The sequence below is a fragment of the Gadus morhua genome, chromosome 15, assembly GCF_902167405.1.
Source record: "Gadus morhua chromosome 15, gadMor3.0, whole genome shotgun sequence".
NCBI classification, from domain to species: domain Eukaryota; kingdom Metazoa; phylum Chordata; class Actinopteri; order Gadiformes; family Gadidae; genus Gadus; species Gadus morhua.
Window position 1 is genome coordinate 2,059,257 of NC_044062.1, and position 21,214 is coordinate 2,080,470.

At 46.6% G+C, this 21,214-nt stretch overlaps 1 protein-coding gene across 2 annotated transcripts in view; it reads right to left on the bottom strand.

The window, feature by feature from the left end:
* Positions 1 to 16,154: 16,154 nt before the first annotated feature.
* The window catches only part of pik3ap1 (phosphoinositide-3-kinase adaptor protein 1), a 10,265-nt gene continuing 5,205 nt past the window's right edge, over positions 16,155 to 21,214 (bottom strand). For both annotated transcript variants that reach the window (XM_030379425.1, XM_030379426.1), the window contains exons 10-17: positions 20,994 to 21,214; positions 20,842 to 20,901; positions 20,461 to 20,657; positions 19,948 to 20,023; positions 19,687 to 19,854; positions 18,560 to 18,630; positions 18,071 to 18,189; positions 16,155 to 17,075 (exon numbers count right to left, since the gene is read on the bottom strand). The exon at positions 20,994 to 21,214 is cut by the window's right edge and continues 88 nt beyond it. In XM_030379425.1, coding sequence (XP_030235285.1) covers positions 16,976 to 17,075; positions 18,071 to 18,189; positions 18,560 to 18,630; positions 19,687 to 19,854; positions 19,948 to 20,023; positions 20,461 to 20,657; positions 20,842 to 20,901; positions 20,994 to 21,214 — 1,012 coding nt within the window. In that variant the 3' untranslated portion in view covers positions 16,155 to 16,975. The remainder of the gene's footprint in view (positions 17,076 to 18,070; positions 18,190 to 18,559; positions 18,631 to 19,686; positions 19,855 to 19,947; positions 20,024 to 20,460; positions 20,658 to 20,841; positions 20,902 to 20,993) is intronic.

A 21,214-nucleotide genomic window follows, 5' to 3' on the forward strand; every position in this document is an offset into this window, starting at 1 on the left:
CCACCGCCCCCCTTGGGATAACAAGTCACACAAACCTGCCGTCGAACCGAATGACCCTCTTCCCGTGCTCTGTCTCACAAACAGTTTCTTTTGTCTCTTGCAGCAGGAAACAAAAGAAGCTTTCAGTGTCGGCCCTTGGATTTAGTATGTTGCTTCCTTTGTCTTTAAAGATGCATCAATCTTTTGCTACAGACGTCATCAACAAATAATGGGACAACGTCGTGGAGTTGGACTAAACGCTGTGAAAGTGTGTCACTGGATACGAAATATATTTTAAATGTGGAAATTTTAAACATTTCTTAGAACAATAGGATCAATAAAGCAGAGCGCTTTATATGAATGATCATAACGTCCGACAAATGCAGTCCCAGCGGCCCTCGCATTAAAGGATAGACGTGTTGTTGTGGGTGTCGTTTGGGAATGCAGCCTATTCTTACATAAACCATACGCCTTGCCCTCTGGCCATGTAATCTACAGCTGTGGTCGGCCACAGCCTATCCTCCGTCACCTGTCCTCCCTCATTCCTCCATCGCTCGAGGGCGACAGGCAGGGTGTTGAGTCATAGTCCGGGAGAGCACCAGAGGGGACCTCAAGGTCACTGTAGAGAAGCCCCCCTTGCTACGAAGGGTCACCCCTTCATAATAACGCCGTGACACCATTGAATCATTAACATGTGTGTTCAGCATCAGCCTGTGTGGAAACGTTTGAGTCGTTCGTTCAGCTCTGGAGGGTTGGGACGCTACCTTTTGGTCGTGGGCTTGAGGGAAGAGGACCTTGTCGGCACGGGCATCAGCCGGCCCCTGGAGTCGAACTCGGCGTCGCTTTTGGACCGCGGGACGCCTTTCACTGGAAGGTCAAAGTGCATGGAGGTCAACAGGATTTCACTTTGCTGTGTGAAGCAAATAAAGCGGTTGATTGTAAAGGCAGGGCTGGGGCAATTGGGAGGGGGGAAACATTGAAGTAACGTCTGCTTTTGAGTTTGGCCACTAACTTACCTTCTTCCAAATAACCCAAAGGTGACAGGCCATCATCTGAAAGAAGAGAATAAACCAAACAGTTTTTTTCAAATCCACATCAATAAAGATGTGTCGAACGTCATTCATCTGGGTGGCCATGCGAGCAATAAATACGTCTTGAAATAATAAGGTGATAAAAGCTTTCAAAAAGTTGTCGATGGCTTTCCCATTATCCGTTCACCTCCATTAGAGTAAACCGATTCCAATCATTAAAGTTTCTTCAAACACCATCGAAGCACATGCCCAAGGTGGTGTCAAGTCAAAGCACTTTATGGGAAACATTACCGCACTAAGAACAGCACCCGGAGTACCCGTGTTTCAATTAGAATCAATGGTCTAAATAAGTAATGCTCTGTGGGACGAGCTGGGAGCCTTCTACACATTTACAATGGATTGAAATCAAAGTGATGTTGGGGAAATGAAAATGGATGAGGAATAAGTCACAGGCCACATGATGGTTGGGATGCGAGGGGGACATTAAACACTAAACTACAAACAGGTATGCGTTGATGACATGATCATTGACTGTAGAAAAGCATGCACGTTCTGTGGAAACATGCCTTTCCTCTTGCGCTCAGTCAGCGTTAAGCAAGACTGTAGCGGCCCCTAGTGGCTGACATGATGAACCGCATACATTTATATAAACAATCACTTTGATTCTGAAGATTCTGAATCTGTATGTTGTAAGCAAGGGAAATGCCCCAAAACATAAAAATGCTGTTAATAGCAATCTTGTCAGGCTAACTAAGAGTATCATGCAGATTTCTAATCCGATGCATTCCAGATCCAGCACATATTTTATGATTGTCAAGATGTATAGCTGCACTTGAATCACAAAGATTGTTTTTGCTTCTTAAGCCACAATCTAAATTTGTGCTGGAGAGCTTGATTGGGGCTTAAAACGGCAGGATGAGAAATAAAATATTATCACCAATACCATCAGCAGTCAATACTCAATTTTAAGTAAAGAAAATATTGCCAAAATGTCAAATGTTTTTGATATTTCTATCAAAACTGCAGGACTTAGACCAGGTTAAAATATTTGAAATGCTTTCAAATACTTTTGTTGATTGGAATCAGATAACATTCGAACTACAAGCGACAAACTTGAGTGTAGTTTTGGAAGTAACTGAGTAACTACTATGTTAATTTGTATTAAAAAATGGTTAAAGTATTTGAAAGAGCCCAGGAGGGCTGCCGATTAGTGAAGCCTATGGTAGTAGAGCCGTCATCGCCATTGGATACCTTTCGATCTCACCACCAGCCTGTCATAATTCTCTGGGAACATGTAGGTGGGGCGGTACGGGTTTTCCTCGGGGGTCTCTGAGCGGTGGGCGATGGTGGACACATATAAAGACAAGGAGTTGACGGGCAACACACAACGCTTTGGAAGAACAGACGATTGTGAGCAGAAAACACACACACACACAAACACACACAGAGACAAACACACACGCACAAAGACACAAACACACACACACATAGGGAGAAGGTGAACGCTGAACCTTACCTGGTATCCTGTGTATCTGTTTGAACATGCTCTTGTACCAGTCTTTGGACTTGTCTGTGTTCTGTGAAAGAGGTGGGAACATTTAGAAATTTTACCGGACATAAATATGAAGAAGCGTGACGATGATCAAGCTATCATATCACATCATGATATGATGTGATATGCTGCATGTACGGTCCTAGATAAAAGTGTATTGTAGTGAAATATTCAGTTTCACACTTTAACAGACAATGTTCAAATCAATAGAATTACAAAAGACAACTGTAAGAAATATGCATGTTCTGTAAATAAATGTGTTTGATACACGATGAATTAATGAGTGACACAGGAGTCATGCTTCTCCTCATAAAAAATCCAAATGTACCGTCATCTATCCGATTCCATTCCATGTAATGCTTCAACATGCCATTTCAACCTTTTTTTTTTCAATGTTAATGAAACTCTCCTTTTGTCATTTGACTACAAGGAGGCTTTTACCTTGAAAAGCCAAATAATCTACACTCTACTTGTCTGGAGATTTGCACTTTCAAAATAAAAGCGTCCTGACTCACCCGTACGGGTGCGACGGGCTGGCGGCGCGGCGAGGTGACGGGGGAGTGCAGAGACAGCCTCATCCGTTTGCCGTCCATGTCCGAGGACACGGGGTCACAGGTGGATGCTGGGAAGTCCCTCCCTGGCTCAGGGGATGTGTGTCTCTCCAGGGGCAGACCTGGAATGGGACGCACAAACCATTGTCCATGAAAGAGCAGTGAAAGGTTGTCTGGAGGGAGGATTCATTCATTTGTCTAGACTAAACTATTTGGATAAGAGGCAAAGAGACAGGCAGTGAATTAAGGCCGGTGTATCAAACACTCTATGTTATGGTATATTAATAAGTACAAAAGGGGAACGGGTGACCTTTTGGAAGTGGTAGAGTAGCATCATTTATTGGAATGAAAATAATTCCCATAAGGAATTCATGTTATGATAACCTTTAACCTCAACTTGGATCCAAGAAAGAAAAAGGAGAGCATATTTCAAATATGTTTTACCGTTCAACAACAAATAAAAGACTAGTGCATACCTTCTGAGGGAGAAAGATGCTTTTGTTGCTCTGTGGAGGAGAGAAGAAGTGGGATAAGGACATGTTCAGTGGTACGATGAGACATGACAGCCAATAGTTTAGCTCACAGGTGTTTTAACTTTAAATGTGCCGTGAAGCAACGCGATCTCACGCGTGGCATTGGCAAGACAAAAATGTACTTATTGTAAGTCGCTTTGCATAAAAGCCTCTCCTAAATGCCCTAAATGTACATGTACGTCTAAGACACAGCCTCTGATGGCCGACTATTAAGTCGAAATAGCCTGAGAAAACACAGATGACAAAATGTGACAAACACAACGAGTGGGTGATGTTCAAATCCCAAAGGGCAGTGAGTCATCTCCTTCTAAACATAGTCTCTGCCCCTGGTCGCCCTCACCTCTGTTCTGCTGCAGCAGGACAATGTCGGGGCTGATGGTGGTGGTGGTGGTGGTGGAGGGATACACAGATCCCCGGGGGGCTGTGATACGGTTCTGGACTCCAGCAGAGACCGGGGCCTGGTTCTCGTTCACCCTGTGTGCCGAGGGGACCTGAGATCCACACCGTTGCAGCGAAGTTAAAATCCCCTCAAGTCAGTGTTAGTAAAGAATAAAAGATAAACTTAAAAACGAACTCAGCCGTCCACCAGCATGCATTAGCATGAGGCACAGGCTGTAGGCAAACTCACCAGCCAATGGGTGTGGTTCACTGAAGGTAAATCAGCTGTGATGTGGCTGCCTCCCTCAGCCAATCCCGCTTCAGCGATGTCCCCATTAATCTGCTTGGTCCAACCACCTGACCAATAAATCCAGAGCCATCTCAGCAAAGCACCGATGGTCAAAAACGCAAAAGATTGACCGTCTGATTCAACACGGCGACGCAACAGGGTTTGAGATCCATACTGCGGTTTGGATGTCCTCCTCTAACAGACATGTTGATATCACGGTGAAGGGAAAAAGAAGGATTCTTCCACAATTTCAGAACTTTGTCATCGGAACAAGGCATCCATTCATGGCACTGTGGAGGCTGTTTGTTCCAGTGGCCTTTATATTCAGTCTGCACAACAATTAAACCATCTCCCCCCAAAAGCCTTGGCCCGCCTCCATCCTGGTCCCAACGCGCTCAGCGCTACAAACGAGTCCACAGTGAAGCCCCACCGCCCCCGCGGAGCCCGCAGTACACTGTGGGCCACTCGCCACAATAGATCTCTTTGACCACAATGTGAGCAATCAGCTTATCGCAATTTCCAGCACACACACACACACACACACACACACACAGCAACCGATAAACAAATAGAGGCCAGAATGTGACCGGGCGCATCGTTGTGACACCCCAAAGACTTATGAGGTAGACTTATGAAGTGTCGCCTCACGCACGGCAGAAGGCATGCAGGGAATCTCAGGTTCTGGCGAGCGCACCGTAGTGGCATCCTCCGTGTACATTCTACGGCGTGATGCTCTTTCTCACAGAGCCGTGCCAGGCGTCGCTGATTCCTCTGCTGAGTATGTATCGCAGCGTCGTAGCGATTAGCGATTAGCTTGGCCCCACACCTGAGGCTCCGGGGCGCGACTGTGTTTTTCGCAGGCGCCATCCAGGAAAAAGTCCCGCCTCAAGCGCTAGGATTGGACAGTCAGTCAAACTCGCACGCTGACTCCTAAACCTAACCCTAACCCTTGCCCTAACCCTAACCCTAACCCTTACCCTAACCCTAACCCTAACCCTGACCCTAACCCACACCCTATCAGAGAAATGTGTTCGATTAACGTTAGTTTATTATACATTTCAATTGAAGTTACCTTCCCTGCGGTAACCTGACGGATTTTAGCATTTTTGAATTGGATCAGGAAATTCAACCAACGTGATTGGATAATCTCCGGCTATCCCCTCATTATTATTCTACGATAAACACCTGAGTCCCCGGGGCTTACCTGGCGGGGCGTGGCCTCTGGGGTCCTTGCTGACCCGGTCATCATCGTCGATGTGGACCAGCGTGGCCCGTAGGGTCACCACCCCTTTGCCTTTGCACACTCTTCTGGGGTCCAGCTCTGAGACACGAGCGAGGGGAAGGAGGAGAACGGGAACATAAAAGAAGGTGGCGGGAACTAGCTCTCCCAGCCCGCGGAGTCAGTTTGAACACACGTCGCGGTGAGGCGATGGCCCTACGGGGGGGTTTCCTTAATGATCCGGCCCCGAAAGACCGAAATAGAAACTTTAACACATCGAAACCAGGCCACCCGTCGAAGGATGTCATTACTGTGTGCGTCGCTGAAAGGAAAACCAATCAGCGCCGATCACAGCGGGACACTGTGGGAGGTTTGGGACGGCGACGGTGGCTTTCCAGCTGTTAACTGTACATGCGGTTCGCTTGTAAAGCGACCAACAGGTTGTCACCGAATATGTTAGGGTGAAAGAAAAAAGCAAAGGTGATCCGGGTGCCCGTGGGTGCTGCTGAAAGATAGATGAGGGTTAGCAGAGAGGAGCGTCACCTGCTGCTGGAATCAGGTCAGGAGAGCCTTTCATGGCGGCGCGGGGTGCGATCCGAATGGAGGAGACCACCCGCCGGCCCGGAGAGACTGCTCACAAATACATGAGGAAACACACTTTACACACCTTATCACACCTAGGCCCAATCCCATTTCTACCCCTTACCCCTTCCCCTTACCCCTTCAAAACAAGGGGGAGGGGGAAGGGTAAGGGGTAAGGGGTAGAAATGAGATTGGGCCTTATTACACTTTACGACACTTAACACACTTTGACACACTTCACTGACTTGTGAATGCTCAGCTGTTGAATGATGCTTCTTTAGCAATATGTCTTACTGTGTTTAATAAGGACTAGAATAAAATGCATAAATAATACATTGATAATATAGAATAGAATACATTTATTTTTCTATTTCAATCATTAATGATAATTAAAGATAGAAAAGCGACATATACTTTAAGTCATATAGTGTAAAGTGGTTGACAGTGAATACTATACACGACTTAAACATAATAATAAATGATATAAGCATGAATCATCCACAGTAGTGAGAGGAAAGCAGTACTTACTAGCTGTTAGGTCGCCCCCTTCTGGACAGCTCTGTAATGAACAAAGACAGCATTAGAACAGGTGAGTCAGGGAAGGTAACGTAATACCAACTTGTTTCCAGACACCAGGAGCGAAACGCCCAGTAAAACCATTTCACGAATTACTTTCAATTAAAAACAATGGACGTTTTTTGCAATTCTTACAGTTTCCCTTCCTACACCGGGGGGATGTCTGCTCCCGTAACAACATCGTTGATGCCTGAGATAGATGGAGCTGCAGGCCAGGAGCACTGGCACAGATATGCTCGCAGTGGCACAGCTATGGTTGTGTTACAGGACGAAACCATATCCTCTACAGACGGCCTCTATGAATTTAGACCCTCCAGCGGGAACATCACCATTGAGGCTTGTTTGCCCATATTGATGTGCAACGTGTTGGATAAACACCATTGAAGTTCAAGTGCACAAGGCTTCAGTTTTATGATTTGATTTCAAGAGAAAGCAGATCGGGAAGAAATCTGAAACGTGCCAAACAGTCTGCACATTAGGATTCAAGCCAGAGAAAAGCTAATATCTCTCAAAGCAAACATATTGAAAATATGGAAATGTTACAATATTGTCAATTTGTCCTTGATGATTCTGGCGGACTGAAAAAACACAAGCGTCTGGAAAACGACCAAGAAACCCCCACAACCGCCATTTGCCATATTAGGCCTAATGATTATTCATCACACAAAAAAAATAGAAAATCGGAACAGGCATCTTATCGCGTACATCAACAAACACTGATCAAGCAGCGTACTTGTGCACGTCTAGTGTCCTCTGGGAAATGATACTTGAGCAGCTATTTAGGCAGTTTCCATATTCATAAAGCAGCTCCTTCGGGTTTCTTCTCCAGCTAAAGGGAGGGGGTATTCTGGACCTTTCTATCTAGCCAATGATTAGCCAACGATGGTTAGAGAGAGAAACATGGCCTTTCTTACATTATTTACGAATACTCAGTCATTATTTAGGAATTCTCAGTCTTGCCTTTAAAGGCTGATCGTCTTGTTCAGCTTTGTCTGTAATGTGAGGGAGGGAGTGAGAGAGAGCGAGAGAAGGAGAGAGAGAGAGAGAGAGAGAGAGAGAGAGAGAGAGAGAGAGAGAGAGGCAGAGCGACTATAATATGTTAATGGCTGCTGCCTCAGTGGAGCATGCAGAGGGGGATGAGAAGGCCAGCAGTAAGTGTCTGGGAGCTTCTTGCATTTCATGCAATCAGAGTTCCCAGGATAAACGCCAGAGATAGGACTGATTTAACTGCCCCTGAGCCCAGTTACAAACCTAGGGAACGCCTGATTTAAACAATAAGCTATAAGGCATGCATATGAGAAGCCATCAATACAACTCTATCCACTCAACGAGGACTCAAGCGCAAATATTGTGATATATTTGTGCGCACAGCTTCAAATATTATCATCATGTATAAATATGTCATGATAAGGCAATTGTTCCATATGAGGCCACCGTGTTTGTGTGCCTTTCGTTCATCCTTCTCCGCTCAACTGTTAGCATCACATCAGGGAGACACACTTGTGCACGCACACACACACAGTCACACACACACACACACACACACACACAGACGTACACACACCCACCCCCGCTCCTACATGATATCACCACACACCTCTCCCAAAAAAACGACAACCACGTCGGAGTCACCGCACAGACACTCTCTGTGATGCCATTACCAAAACAAGTGGTGCGCCCGCGCGGTCTTGGCAGCTGTTGAGCTCTGCTCGAGCCAGCCTTTCCAGGGCTCCTCTCAAACTAAAGTACCAGCTGACTGAGAGATGAGCCATGCGCTCTCTGGCTATCTGGCGCCCCAGCCGCGAGCCGCGAGCCCCAGTGCCCTGCATCAGCCGCGTGCTTGACGGTTAGCAGTGTGTTGCGTGGGGTTGCGTAAACACGCCGCGGGAGAGCAGCTCAACCCTGGCCTTTTTAGGAAGAGAGGGAGCAGAGGGGGACGGAGAAAGCCATCCATTAACCAGCGGGGAGGGGGGTAGAGTGAGGGGCCAGACAGGTTGGGAGGACTGGGACAGTACTGGCAGTGTTGTAGACAAGATAAAGACAAGAGTCTGATAAGAAGTTATTTCCCGACTGAATAACTAACCCCCCCCCCCACACACACACACACACACACACACACACACACACACACACACACACACACACACACACACACACACACACACACACACACACACACACACACACACACAACCACACACACAACCTTTACTAAAGTCATCTAGCGAGACGTGCATTCCTTCCCCACTAATCTGGAGCTGTTTGCCTTCCTCCTCTTCACACACCCGGTCCCTCCAGGTTACATACCTGTTCCAAAGTCATTTAGCATTCAAACCCATCAGCCCAAAGTTCACCTGAGATTGTGTGTGAACTGTGGAACAGCACTTACCTGAGCTTAACGCCTTAAACTGTTTAGCTCAGTGATTAGTTTGGTTCAGTTGGTTTAAAAAATAAAAAATAAACCTACCTGCTTAGCTATTGTGATGTTTGTTAAGCGGGAAAGCATTAGGAACTGGATATACCATCACACTCGTGTTTCAATCGGGTGTTGTTCTTAAGGATTGAACGAATAAAGAAAAGTGAAACTGCAATATTATCCCGAGCAGTACAGGTTCTCACACAGCTGCCGATTTGAGAAAGATCTCTGAGCTGAGCAAACGAGCTTCTACTTCTGTTGCTGAGTTACTGATGAAGCCAAACCAAAATCTGAGGGTCTGTCAATGGTCAATACCTCCTTAGAGGAAAGGCGAACCTATGTCAATACAGGAGGTTACCTGTTTGTCCTGTAAGTATCCATATAGACTTTGTTAAGTAAAAAAGCAAACAGACACTTCTTTTTAAAAGAAATCGCAAGGAACCACCGGGAACTCTTTAATATGTTCTCGTCGACAAAAAGCAAACAATGCAAAGAGCCTGTCGCTCTGTGAAGTTCACACAGTCAAACTCAGTAGCAGTAGTTCTTACCTGGGGTCTTGTGGCTGTTTACTCACACACCAAAACGTCTGCTAACTCTTGTCAGCCCCCAGTCAGAGTGAGTCCAGCAGCACTAGTCTATAGCCCCTTCCTGGTCCTTCCACAGCCTAAGATGATCTGGGGCTGGCATCAGACGCTCCCTCTGCTTTTGGGGCCCCTGGGTTTAACCTTGACCCCTATCGCGACATGGTGGGTCTGTTTGTTTTCAGCAAAAGGCGTGCCCAGATGGACCTGTCACCACATGACATGCTAGAATTTAGCACCCACTCAGCTGCACACCAGCACATTAAAACATTCTACTATTAACCCCGCCCACAGACAGTCCTCCACCCACAGCCACCGCAGGACCAGAGCCATATGGGAGACGGGACATTTGAGGATGCCTAGAATTAGCCAGGGTGAGTTAGCTTGGCTGCGGCGCATGTGTTGTTCTGGGTGTGCCTCAAAGGTCGTCATGCCAGGGATAAAACGATTAAAAGTCTGAGATGAACTGGTACGTGCCCCTAGACTACACATGTACATCAAACATGGAGAAAGAACAGAATAAACAGATCCCTAGAATATATATTGGTACAGAAGAGGCAACAGAAACCTCTTCTTGAAACCTAGAAACCTTCAGAAACCTAACTTGTGAATTACATTGTGTGCATTTCTGGAGATGAAACGCACTTTTCTTTTTTTAGCGGTGATGTATTTCACACGAAACGGGAGGACGGCGCTCGTTTGCCGCTGTCAGAAGCCGCCATCAAAATGAACCACGGCCGACACAGAAGCGCTCTCATCGCCGCGGCGGACGGGGAGAAAAGAGCCGTTATGTAACCGACCCTGGGTTTCGCTTTGTCAACAAATGGCAGAGCTGGGGGAGTGAGCTGGGAGCCCAGGGATCAGAGGACAGCACCGAACAGCTCCAAACATGGCTCGAAAGGGCCGCTCTACAGAACCCCCCCTCCCCCGACCTTACCCGCCCCCCTTCCATTAATTGAGAATAACCGTCCCCGATGAGCAGTCCTCACAAACCCCCGCTCACACACTCGCGCCCTCCCCTTACCATAAACAGATTCCACAGTGGACAGAGGCCAGGGATTCTACACATTCCACAGCAGCGCTATTTGAAGTTCATTTGAAACAACTGCCACATAAAAGGAAATGTTTGCAACTTCCCGCCGTTTACACGCACGACAGCGCACACCGACGCGCTCTGACGGTCCAAGCCCCTCCAAGGATGGATGGCGTGACGCACGGCTGAGAAGGAACTGGAGACCCGGGGACTGGGTCTGTTTTGATGGAGTCATGGCGAGCTTGTGACCATGAACTTGGGCTTCCTCTGAGCTATTAGATGCTACTATAATAACCACGAGCCTGCTGAGGCAGGCTGGGTCTTTTCTTGTCCGGGGAAGTCCCTCACGCAGCCACTTGGTTGAAGGAAGTCAATCACCGGGACTATTTTAAAAGTGATCACACGTATTTCTTGTAAATTCACATATAGCCTAGATTAAAATCTTCCTTGATGACTTTCAATACTTTGAATTTCATGGTTGAATAAAGTTGTTTACATTTACTGGAATATTAAAACATGTAACATGTGACTTGGGAAACCTTCCCAAAAACCAGTAAGTACTGGAAGGATGGGTGAACACACACTGACATTTATTACAGTTGAAAATGACCCCTTCTACGCTTGTATTCGACGTGTGTGTGTGTGTGTGTGTGTGTGTGTGTGTGTGTGCGCGTGCGCGCGTGCATGTGCGCGCGAAAGGTCCTCTGGACGGGGTTGGCTTCCCACACAAAACACAGTTCAAGCCAGACAGCTCTGGTGATGCAGCGTGACTGCTAGGTGTTTGGAGCCCCTGTTATAAGAATGTCACCGGCTGACGGTCCAGCCAGGGTAATACATCACGGAGCGGAGAGAGCTCTCGGCTGCACTCCCAGAACCCGGCACAAATCCCGGGGCTCGGTCTCAAATGAAGGATTCAACAAGTGCTATAGAGGGGGGTCCCCTTTGAAGGATGTTCTACTTTTCAGCAGTATAACAACAATTTTGAAAACGTTTTGGTCTAAAAGCAGAAATACAGCACAAACCACAGCCGCTGTGATTCATCACAGTTGTTTACGCGGGGGTTTATTTGGCAGTATTCTCGTCGCTGTAATTGGAAAGCCGTAACAACAGAACAACAGATACACCCGGTGATGACACAACGTCGTGTGTCATCACCGGGAAGGAGCGCAGCTGCGCACGGCGGATTCCTATTGGTTTAGATAATAGCGCGCATTATGGAGCACGTCTCACATAATGTGAGCTACGATGACAATTCAAATCATTGTCTACGGGAGCGATGAAAGCCTTATCGGAGGCTTGTTTTCTCTCCCCGGTGGTCGTGTGGGTGTGTGGGTGTGTGGTTGTGTTTTGACTGGGACGTGGAATGGAAGCTTTGAGTCTGTTTCCTGATATAACCCTCTGAGTGGCCAGGCGACAGAGCTACTTGATAATTTTGTCATAGGATATCGCGGCTAAGCGTGCTTATAAACAGCCATGCGATAATCCAGCAATTTCTAGTGCAATGAATGTATCCGTGTCGTGTGTGACGAGAATGCGTACCATGTCACCCGTCTATTTGCGGAATGCGCGCGGTCGTTCCCTCTTATCTGGTCACACCCCGACGCGATCACAAGAGGCTGTGCCGTTTATATTTAGCTTCATACATTCCATAAATGTATTATTCATTAGGAAAACTTTTTTTTTATCTTTCATACAATTCTGTAGACAGGGAGATCTCCGCAAGCTCGGAGCTCTGCTTGCTTGCCTTGAATTAAGAAAAAATAAATAAAAAGCCATTCGCGACTACTTCCTGTGTCAATATTTGCGAATGTGGGGTTTGTTTTTCAACTCCCCCCCCCAGATAGAAAGATGGCTCCCCACATCTATCGCCAGCCCATAAATTGTCTTTTCACAGTCTTGTTTACATGCAGTCATGATTGGCTGGACTTCTTTGTGCTAAGGGCCTTGAAAAGCCAACGCGTAGCACTTCAGCGAGCCCATCCACTTAGGACGCAGGCAGCAGATGGAGGAAAAGGGGGAGGAGGCGCTGGTTGCCAAGCGACCGGTTGTAACATTAACATGGAGTGAAAACAGAAACCCGGTGTCTGGTCTGGCTGAAACATCCGGCAAAGAACCCATCCGTTATTCACAAGACAAGCCGTGAATAACGGCTTGTCTTGTGAATAAGTTGTCCCCAACCGACTCATAAATGTCCCATGCCATATCGAGTTATGTTCACATTATTTCAGGAATGACCATGATTAGCACACTAACCACTGCTAGAAATGAGCTGATTCCATTGTAATTCAGCAGATACAGTCAACAACCACAGAAATATCCTGAGAACACATTGCCCGACGCCTACAAATACAAATATGACTGCTCGTCCCAAAAATGTTGTGAAGTACAACTACCGTACTTACAGGCTAACTGACCTTTATCCAGATAGCAATAATAATGCAATGTTTGTGTGTGCCTCTCACTTTCCTGCGTTGTTGTTCCATCATTTGCTGCAGCGTAACATGTTATTACATTGTCATCAGTGTTCAAATGTGTTTTCATGTAAAGCCACCTGTACCTAAAACAACTGCAACTCAAAGCTGTGTGTCTTTAAATCAAAAAGATTACCGTGCTTGGCGATCCAGATGCCATCGTTGGTCAATCATTGAAATTCAGTTCAAGTTTCCTGAAGTTGACCCTCTCAAATCTAAGGGATCCGAGTAACGAGACTCTGGACAAGCGTTATAAAATATTTACAACAGTGCAAGGCCCACCTTCCAACAGGTATCTACTCTATCGTCAATCAAAATAACTGTCCGTGCGCCGTTGAAGTTGATTCATTGTTAAAAGTCCACAGCTAGACTGGGATAATACGCACAAGGGAATATTATTCTCTGTCGTACACTTACATCCTAATGCATAGGCTTTTGTAGACTAACTAAATTAAATGAACTATATCTTAGAACATCTGTGTTAAGGCAGCCGGCCCACAACTTACCAAAAAAATTGAATTGCAATAAATATATACAACGGAACAATCTGTGTTATTAGCAGCCAACAAGTGGAGCTGCTTATGAATGATGTTGTGTTTGTTATTCAAACATATCGACCGGCAGCGTCTAAGTTTCCGGTTTAAGTTTCATCTGAATTCCTTTCGGTATGACATCATGGTTTTGGCTTGCCCTGGGCTTGTCCTCTGAGCTGTAGAATAGAGGACCGATGCAGGCCTACCTGTTTTATTCACACATGCACACACCTCCCCATCTCTGTGCACACACTGAGAGCGCAGGCCACATTGTCCGCATTGTGCAAACCCCCTTCTAAAACTTTGCAAACCAGACTAACCACTCTGGCAGGTGTCCGGCTATTTGTCTCCAAATAAAGGTCCTTCCATCGTGTGAACGATAGCACCTGCTGCCGCTGTGCTAAAACAGGGGCTAGGAGAACTGTTTGTCTTTCCCATTGACATAACACTTGGTGAGAACATGATGAAATCTGTTTGGCTGAATGGGGAGCATGAATCTTTGAGACTCAACAGACGATGCAGTCCGTAAGCAGTAGCACTAATGGACCAGTACACCCTGGCCCTTCCCCACGTCCCTCAGGCTGTCTCTCTATTGACCGATAACTGTCACCAACCAGCCAGATGCAAATGCACTGTGCAGACTTATGCTAGCTTGCCAAACAGACCATTAGGGTGACTTTAGCTACAAACCGGTAAAAAAGGCTTTGCCTCATAGACTGCATATTGATGAATTATTTACATGCAGATTGGATATTTTCCCAGTTTGCATGGTATTCAGACATCATTTGCAGACCTATACCACAAGGCACAACAAAAAAGAGTATCATTTATCACTTTGAGTCCATATCTACACTCTCTCTTTACCCCAGATATAATTAGGTTTAATTAAATCTCAGATACAGTTTGTCTGATTCCATTAATAGGGGACGTTGAATGTCTCCAACAACACTCGCCTATCATACTCGTCAAACTTGTGCTCAAGTTCATGTTTTGGGCTGTAAATTGTCCCATGCGTTTGTCAAACGTTTGGCCCCAGCAGCACATTTGAACAAAACTGCAGCAACATGTATTGACATTCAAAGTCAGTAGGCCTATGTCAACACTCGACAACAACATGAAGTGCTCTCAGTTTGGGACTGTTCTCTTATGCAACACAAGTTCATAGCCAGGCTGATACTGTGCCAGCATGTACCATGGTGCATGCAAATCAACAGAAATGTCCATTTACCATAACCATGCACTTTTTCAGACTTTACCTTATTGTCTCACTTTTCCATCTAAAGAAACATAGCACAGATTAAAAGACTGAACGCTATAACAATAAATATGGCTTTTGTTTTGCCAACACCTGGGGCATTACGCACATTTATTCCATGGAGCTAATGTCACAAGCCTGTTACGAGTGAACGTGGAGTGATTTAAATGATAGGCCATGAGCATCCACGAGACAATAGCCTAGGATACGCAGGTGCATAGAGAAAACATTCAACGCCTCACCACACAAAGTCTCAACATCCAGAAAATATATATTCCCATTATTTTGGTCAGTTTTGAATTCATGAAAATAATATGTAATTGTTTTATTCACAAACTTATATTCGACTCGAGGAGAATGATCCAATAACAGAAAAACAGTAGCCCCTATATTGGGGTTCACTTGCGCAGATGGAGCATGCATAACGTGTGGGTCACATTGCGATCCATCTTTACTGCGGTAACACTTCCAAATCAAGTGGGACCTGCAGTAGCTTGTATGGAAATAACATCCGACCGAGTAGTTGTTTAATTCTTTGCAACGCTACAATATTTTCAAATCCAATGCGGTTTGAAATGACTCCGTGGAAACCTTTTTACATCACACACACACACGCCGCTTTGAGTCACGCGACCATAACACAAAGTCAGCTCTATGACGCCAAGGTAGCGAGGCTGGACATGACAGAAAGTAAAACACTTAATTTAACAGAAAATAAAAGATTGAACGAGGACCTTTTGAGGATGTGAAGGTGATCGTATACCCATTTGTGATGGAGATGACGTAAAAGCAAATTAGCTTACCTTTCTCGACTGACAATCCAGGGTACCGTCTCGACGTTGCGGACACACGCGCCACTACGGTCTGTGAAATCGCGGCTGCTTTCATCAGCATGCGAACAGACAGCGGCTCTAACGTCGGTATACCGCATAAATGCGTCTGCTATTTACACCGCATCTAACGGTTCCTCCGTTGTTATTTTTTTAAATGATTCATTTTATACTCTGACGAAACAGCACACGAGAATATTTCAGCATCCGAATTCTAAACAACCGGGTAATAATATGTATGTGCATGGGTCATGCAGATCGACTTTGGGGAACATGGGCTTGCGTGAATACAGCGCCATCAAGTGGCTGAAACAGGTTTGGAACAATGAAGTATGGCATTGAAGAACACGTGGAAAACACATTTACTGTATAAACACATTTTATATATAAGTTGACCAGGAAGAAAATGGGAATGGACACTTATTAATAAATAGTGAACACTAGATCGGCACCAATGCTTACATCACAACCACTACCACAGTTCTGCCTAATGTTAAAGAGGATGTCGATTGGCTGTGGAACAGAGGAAGCAGTTATTACGAACTATGCATTACTTAACCCAAAGTATATTTATCAATAAACATTCATTCGGTTGGCCACATAGTACATTCAGATCATTCCTTGTGCAAGACGACTGCACTCGCCTCTTCCTAAAAATGAATGGCATAAAAAGTGTAATGGGGAAATAGTAAGCACTCGACACTTACGTCACTACCACAGTTCTGCTAATTGTCTGTTCTCTACAATCGGCTTTGTCATGACATTATCCATGTTTCATAACTGACTTTCATCAAAAACCCTACATCTACAACAAGTTTAAACACTTACGAACGTTTAAATCTTTTAAATTCAAAAGTTGTAGCAGTATTGCGTTTTTTTTGTGGCACTTACTGCTCACTGTTCAACATTCATGTACTATATCCCAAAGCACTCGCGTCAAAGTGCAAAATCACAGTTTTTCCAACCCTCAACAACTTATCGATCAAAGCAAACCATCAAGAACCACCACGATCACACCATTGGATAAAATGTACAAAAAATGAACTCATCTCTCTGACAGTCAACGCCATGAGCGCCGTATTAAACCGAAGCATATCGGTAGAAAAAAAACTGTAGTCAGCACCACAATTAAAAAGAATACAGACGATAACACCGGAGAACTGGAATCACCGCTGGCGGCGAGGTAAAGGCGGGGCGGATGGCCGCCGGGGAACGGCGCGCGTTGGACAGGATATGTACCGCTCATGTATCACGGGCTCCTGATTCCTGGAAGAGCACAACAAAGAGGGTAGAGGAAGTCATTAGGCTGACCGTTGTTGGATTCTGGAACGGTTTGAGTCTTCAGTCGTTCAGGGTTTCTCACTTGGGAGTACTGTTTGCACGGGGCTGATTGGATGATTTCTAAAAAACAAACCATGGGGTTCAAACACCTGCCTTTCTGCAAGTAGCCTAACCAGCACGTTACTATCCTGCACCAAACACACACCACGCTGCCTGCACTATGTAACATATGTAAGGGAATTGATCGTACGTATGTTTCGGACTATTCCATTTTTGTATTCCATGATGAAATCATTATGACTACCTCAATTTTTAAATGATCATGTTCCAGTGTCTCGCAGTGGGTATGTACCCATGGTGCATCCTGATGGTAAATGTTGTTCCGTCGTAAGTCACGTCTGACAGGTGCCCACATTTATTTATCTGTGCTCATTGGAGCCTCAAAGCCCTCCAGAAATAACCCACAAACTCAGTCAACCGTCGTAAACAAATGCAAAAGCATTAGGGATGTGCAATATTTACTACATTTGAATTAAACAGGCATGATTAGTTATTGTTCATTCTTTCTTCCTCAGTTAAATGTACAATTTGGTTATCTCGTCCAATGTTCTCAAACACTCTCATGTGAATTTAACGAAAGCTTTTATCTCTTCACACGCTATCACACTTTGGTTTCCTCCCCTATAGCTTGTTGAACTAAAAAACATGTCAACATTTCCTCTTTTATCATTTTATGTTATCTCACGAGCCAAGTCACTCTTGAATCTCCCTACTCTGCATCAATTCACCCAAGAGAAGCACAAACAGTTTAAAAAAGATATATCCCCCCCCCCCCAACATGGGAAGCTAGATTGATGAAAATAAGAACTTCCCCCGGCCCCCGCTGTACGGTCTGACAGCATTAGGTTGCAGCGCGGTGGACGCTCGGTGTCACGTTCGGCCTCCAATGAGAGCTGTAGTGTGAACTCGACCACACTGACCTCTGTGGGACGGGGGGAGGGAGGTTGGGCGGGGGTGGAGGGCTCCTCGAGGGGACGCGTGTGATCACATGGTGCGGCCGTGGGGGGCGCGGCGGCGGCGGCAGGATGTCCATGGTGTCCTGGAGACCCCCCCCCAGAACAAACATGAAAGAGGAAGAGAAACGTTCAAGACTCCATGCTCGATGAAGCGCTCACACAGTGTCAGTTTTTGGTTTCGCTCTGACGTTTTAAGATTTGACTGAAATAAAATTGCGTTTAGGTTGTTACATCAACACCTCTGTACGTGTCATGTTGCTTCTTAGATGTTGGCCTGGAAAATTGTTGCCAGTTCGGAAACGCACACACATCAGAGTCACCGACTAGCTATCCAACTAACCAAATGCATTCTATAACACTATCAGAAAGCGAATAACAGGGGTCTCCCCTGGGGATCCCTCCTACAGATATGGTCTGGTTTGGCTGATTGGAGTCATAGCAACCCAGACTCACCTCAAAGTCTGGTTCCGTCCCGCTGCTGGTGCTCAAGATGCTATGCGTGCTGAGTCTGTTACTCTCCGTGCCTGTGAAGGGAAACAACACTTTTAACAACGTGGATCGAATGGAACGTTAAAAGGTTGGGTTTGTCATTATCATAGAGTCTAGTCTAAACTGTTTGTATCGACCTTGATCACAGTGAGCCCGAAGTGAGGGGTGGTTTCACAGGTCCACATTATACAACACAGCCTTGTTTCCACTGAGCGGTGCGGTACGGTTTTGCGGTACGGTTTTCCGGCACCCTTTCAGACCGCTTGGAACTCCAACGGAAGAGTACCGAAAATAGGACCCTGCCCAACTTTTGGTGTTGGAAAACGCCAATACAAACCAACCGTGCCGCTCGGTGGAAACAAGGCACTATGGCACGTTTCCACCAGAGGGTGCGGGTCGGTTCAGTCCGCAAAGGTGCGGCACGGGACGCGTTTCCAATGCGACAAGTGGGCGAGATCCGGTCTGAGCCGTATGGAGCCGTACTCGTCTCGCAGTACTCCTCCGTTGGGGTACTGAGATGCCTGCAAGGGTGCCGGCAAGTTCGAGCTACACATGCCGTCTGTTGATAGGTCAAGAGAATCGCACTTCCGTGCGGCAGGGGGATAATGATAGACAAACACATTACCCGCAAGGTATTTCTGGACAACGGCGAAAGCTTTGTTTATTGAAGAAAATGTCGTGGGCCGTCCTTCGTTACCTCCTACATTCCTGCTCTTTGTTCATTGTGTCGCATTCTTCTTTTACTTTAGATTTATTTGTAGGTTAGACTGTGTCGGGCTGCTATGAGATCATGATGCCGCGGCTATCGCCTTCCGGCTTAAACCCCGCCCTACCATAAGGGTACTGTCGGCGGCGGAAACGCGAGCCGTAACTGAGCTGCACCCTCACTACTCCACCAAGCCGCACCGAACCGACCCGCACCCGCCGGTGGAAATGAGCCAATATATACCCCCTAATCCTTAACCGGGGGGAGGGGGGGGGGAGACATCGAAGAGAAGGAACAGGGCTTGTACTTTTAGTAGCATCTGATTGATGAGGCAGTTCAGAGAAGACGAGCCATGAGGCGTCTTTAGGATAGCAGCTGGACTCACTCGAAGTGCTGGAGGTGCTCCCGGTCTTCCAGTTGCCTCTCTGAATTGAATGAGACACGGGGGGGGGCGGGGCAATCATCCGGGAGGAATAATCATACGAAGAATATTCAGCGGTGAGCTCAGGGTCGCAGACGGTACGGCTCTGGATCGGGGCTGTTATTTCGAGATCTTTAAGAAAAGGATGAGAATAACATGAGCCTTATGTGCAATCAGAATCTCGGCCAGAATCAAAATCAAAATCTGAAGGTGAAACATGCTTACCAACATTCCTTTTGCCCGTCTTTTTCCTCTCCTTGTGTCGTCTGTTGATGCTCCTACGTAGCTTATCTAAATTTTCCTACGGAAAAAAAAGAAGAAAACAGCGATATCACGTATAGCCCCACCAATATCTGTACGGATCAGCAGATAGCCACCCGGTGGCGGTTCTAGGGGTGGGGCCATGGCCCCTGCTGAAATCTGATTGGCCCCTGACGTGCCCCTGTTCCGTCAATCAATTGACGAGCTGAACTACCGGAGAATCCAACTATCATGCAATTCCACCCCCAAACTATCGGCGGCAGTAATGTGTCAATGCAACTTAGGAGAAGAACCTTATCCTGCCCCCCCGTCCCGTCCCGTCCCGTCAACAACTCAGCGCAAGGCCGGTACGGCCCCTGAGTGTAGCATGTGGCCCCTTAATGGCCCCTGTTTCAGAAAAATCCTAGAACCGCCACTGGAGCCCCCAGAATCCCTGCTGCGGCCCTCGTACTGTGGCTCTGTGTGTGTCCGCCATACCTGCTGGCACCGCAGGGAGTTGGAGCGCTCGTGCTCACTCTGCCATGCCTTGAACTCCTGGACCGCCTCGTTGACGCTGATGAGCTCCAGCTTGACCCTCTCCTGCAGGGCGATGAGCTGCCTCTGGCCCGGGGTCTTCATTCCACTGTACGCATCAAAAGTAGCAGAGGAGCACGGAGCATGCGTCCCTGGCTCAGCTACGAGGGAAATGAGGAGCCCAGCGTTAAGTGTCACTCACACCAGCACTAGACCCTGCGCCATTGCACGGACGGTATCTGGACGGACCTCCATATGCCTATACGGACGCCATCGATTATATCCAGAGAAGGATAGTTAACATACCTCACCCAGATTTATTGATGTGACTCTGTTCTTATTTACCTGCAGGTCTCTCTCTCCTCGTTGGTCTCGTCGGAGGAGTGATTTGGTGATCTGAGAACACTGTGGGAGGAAAAGAAGGGGAGTTTAAGGTCGGACACTCACAGTGAATATCGGATGAAACTATAGTGGGCACGGAGAATGTTTAGCCCGACCTCTGGTGATGTAAGGCTTGTTGTCCAGTGACACTGAGCTTTCAGGTCGGGGCATGGGGGCTGGCGGTCGATTGATTGCTCTGCTGTGATAGGTCGCGGTGTCGTCGACCATATGGTAGATATCCTCTTGAAAGGTGTTGTATAGGGGGCCATCCTCTAAATTGTATTGCTCCTGCTCCAGATCCTCCTCCTCCTCCTCCTCCCTCTCCTCCTGCTTGAGT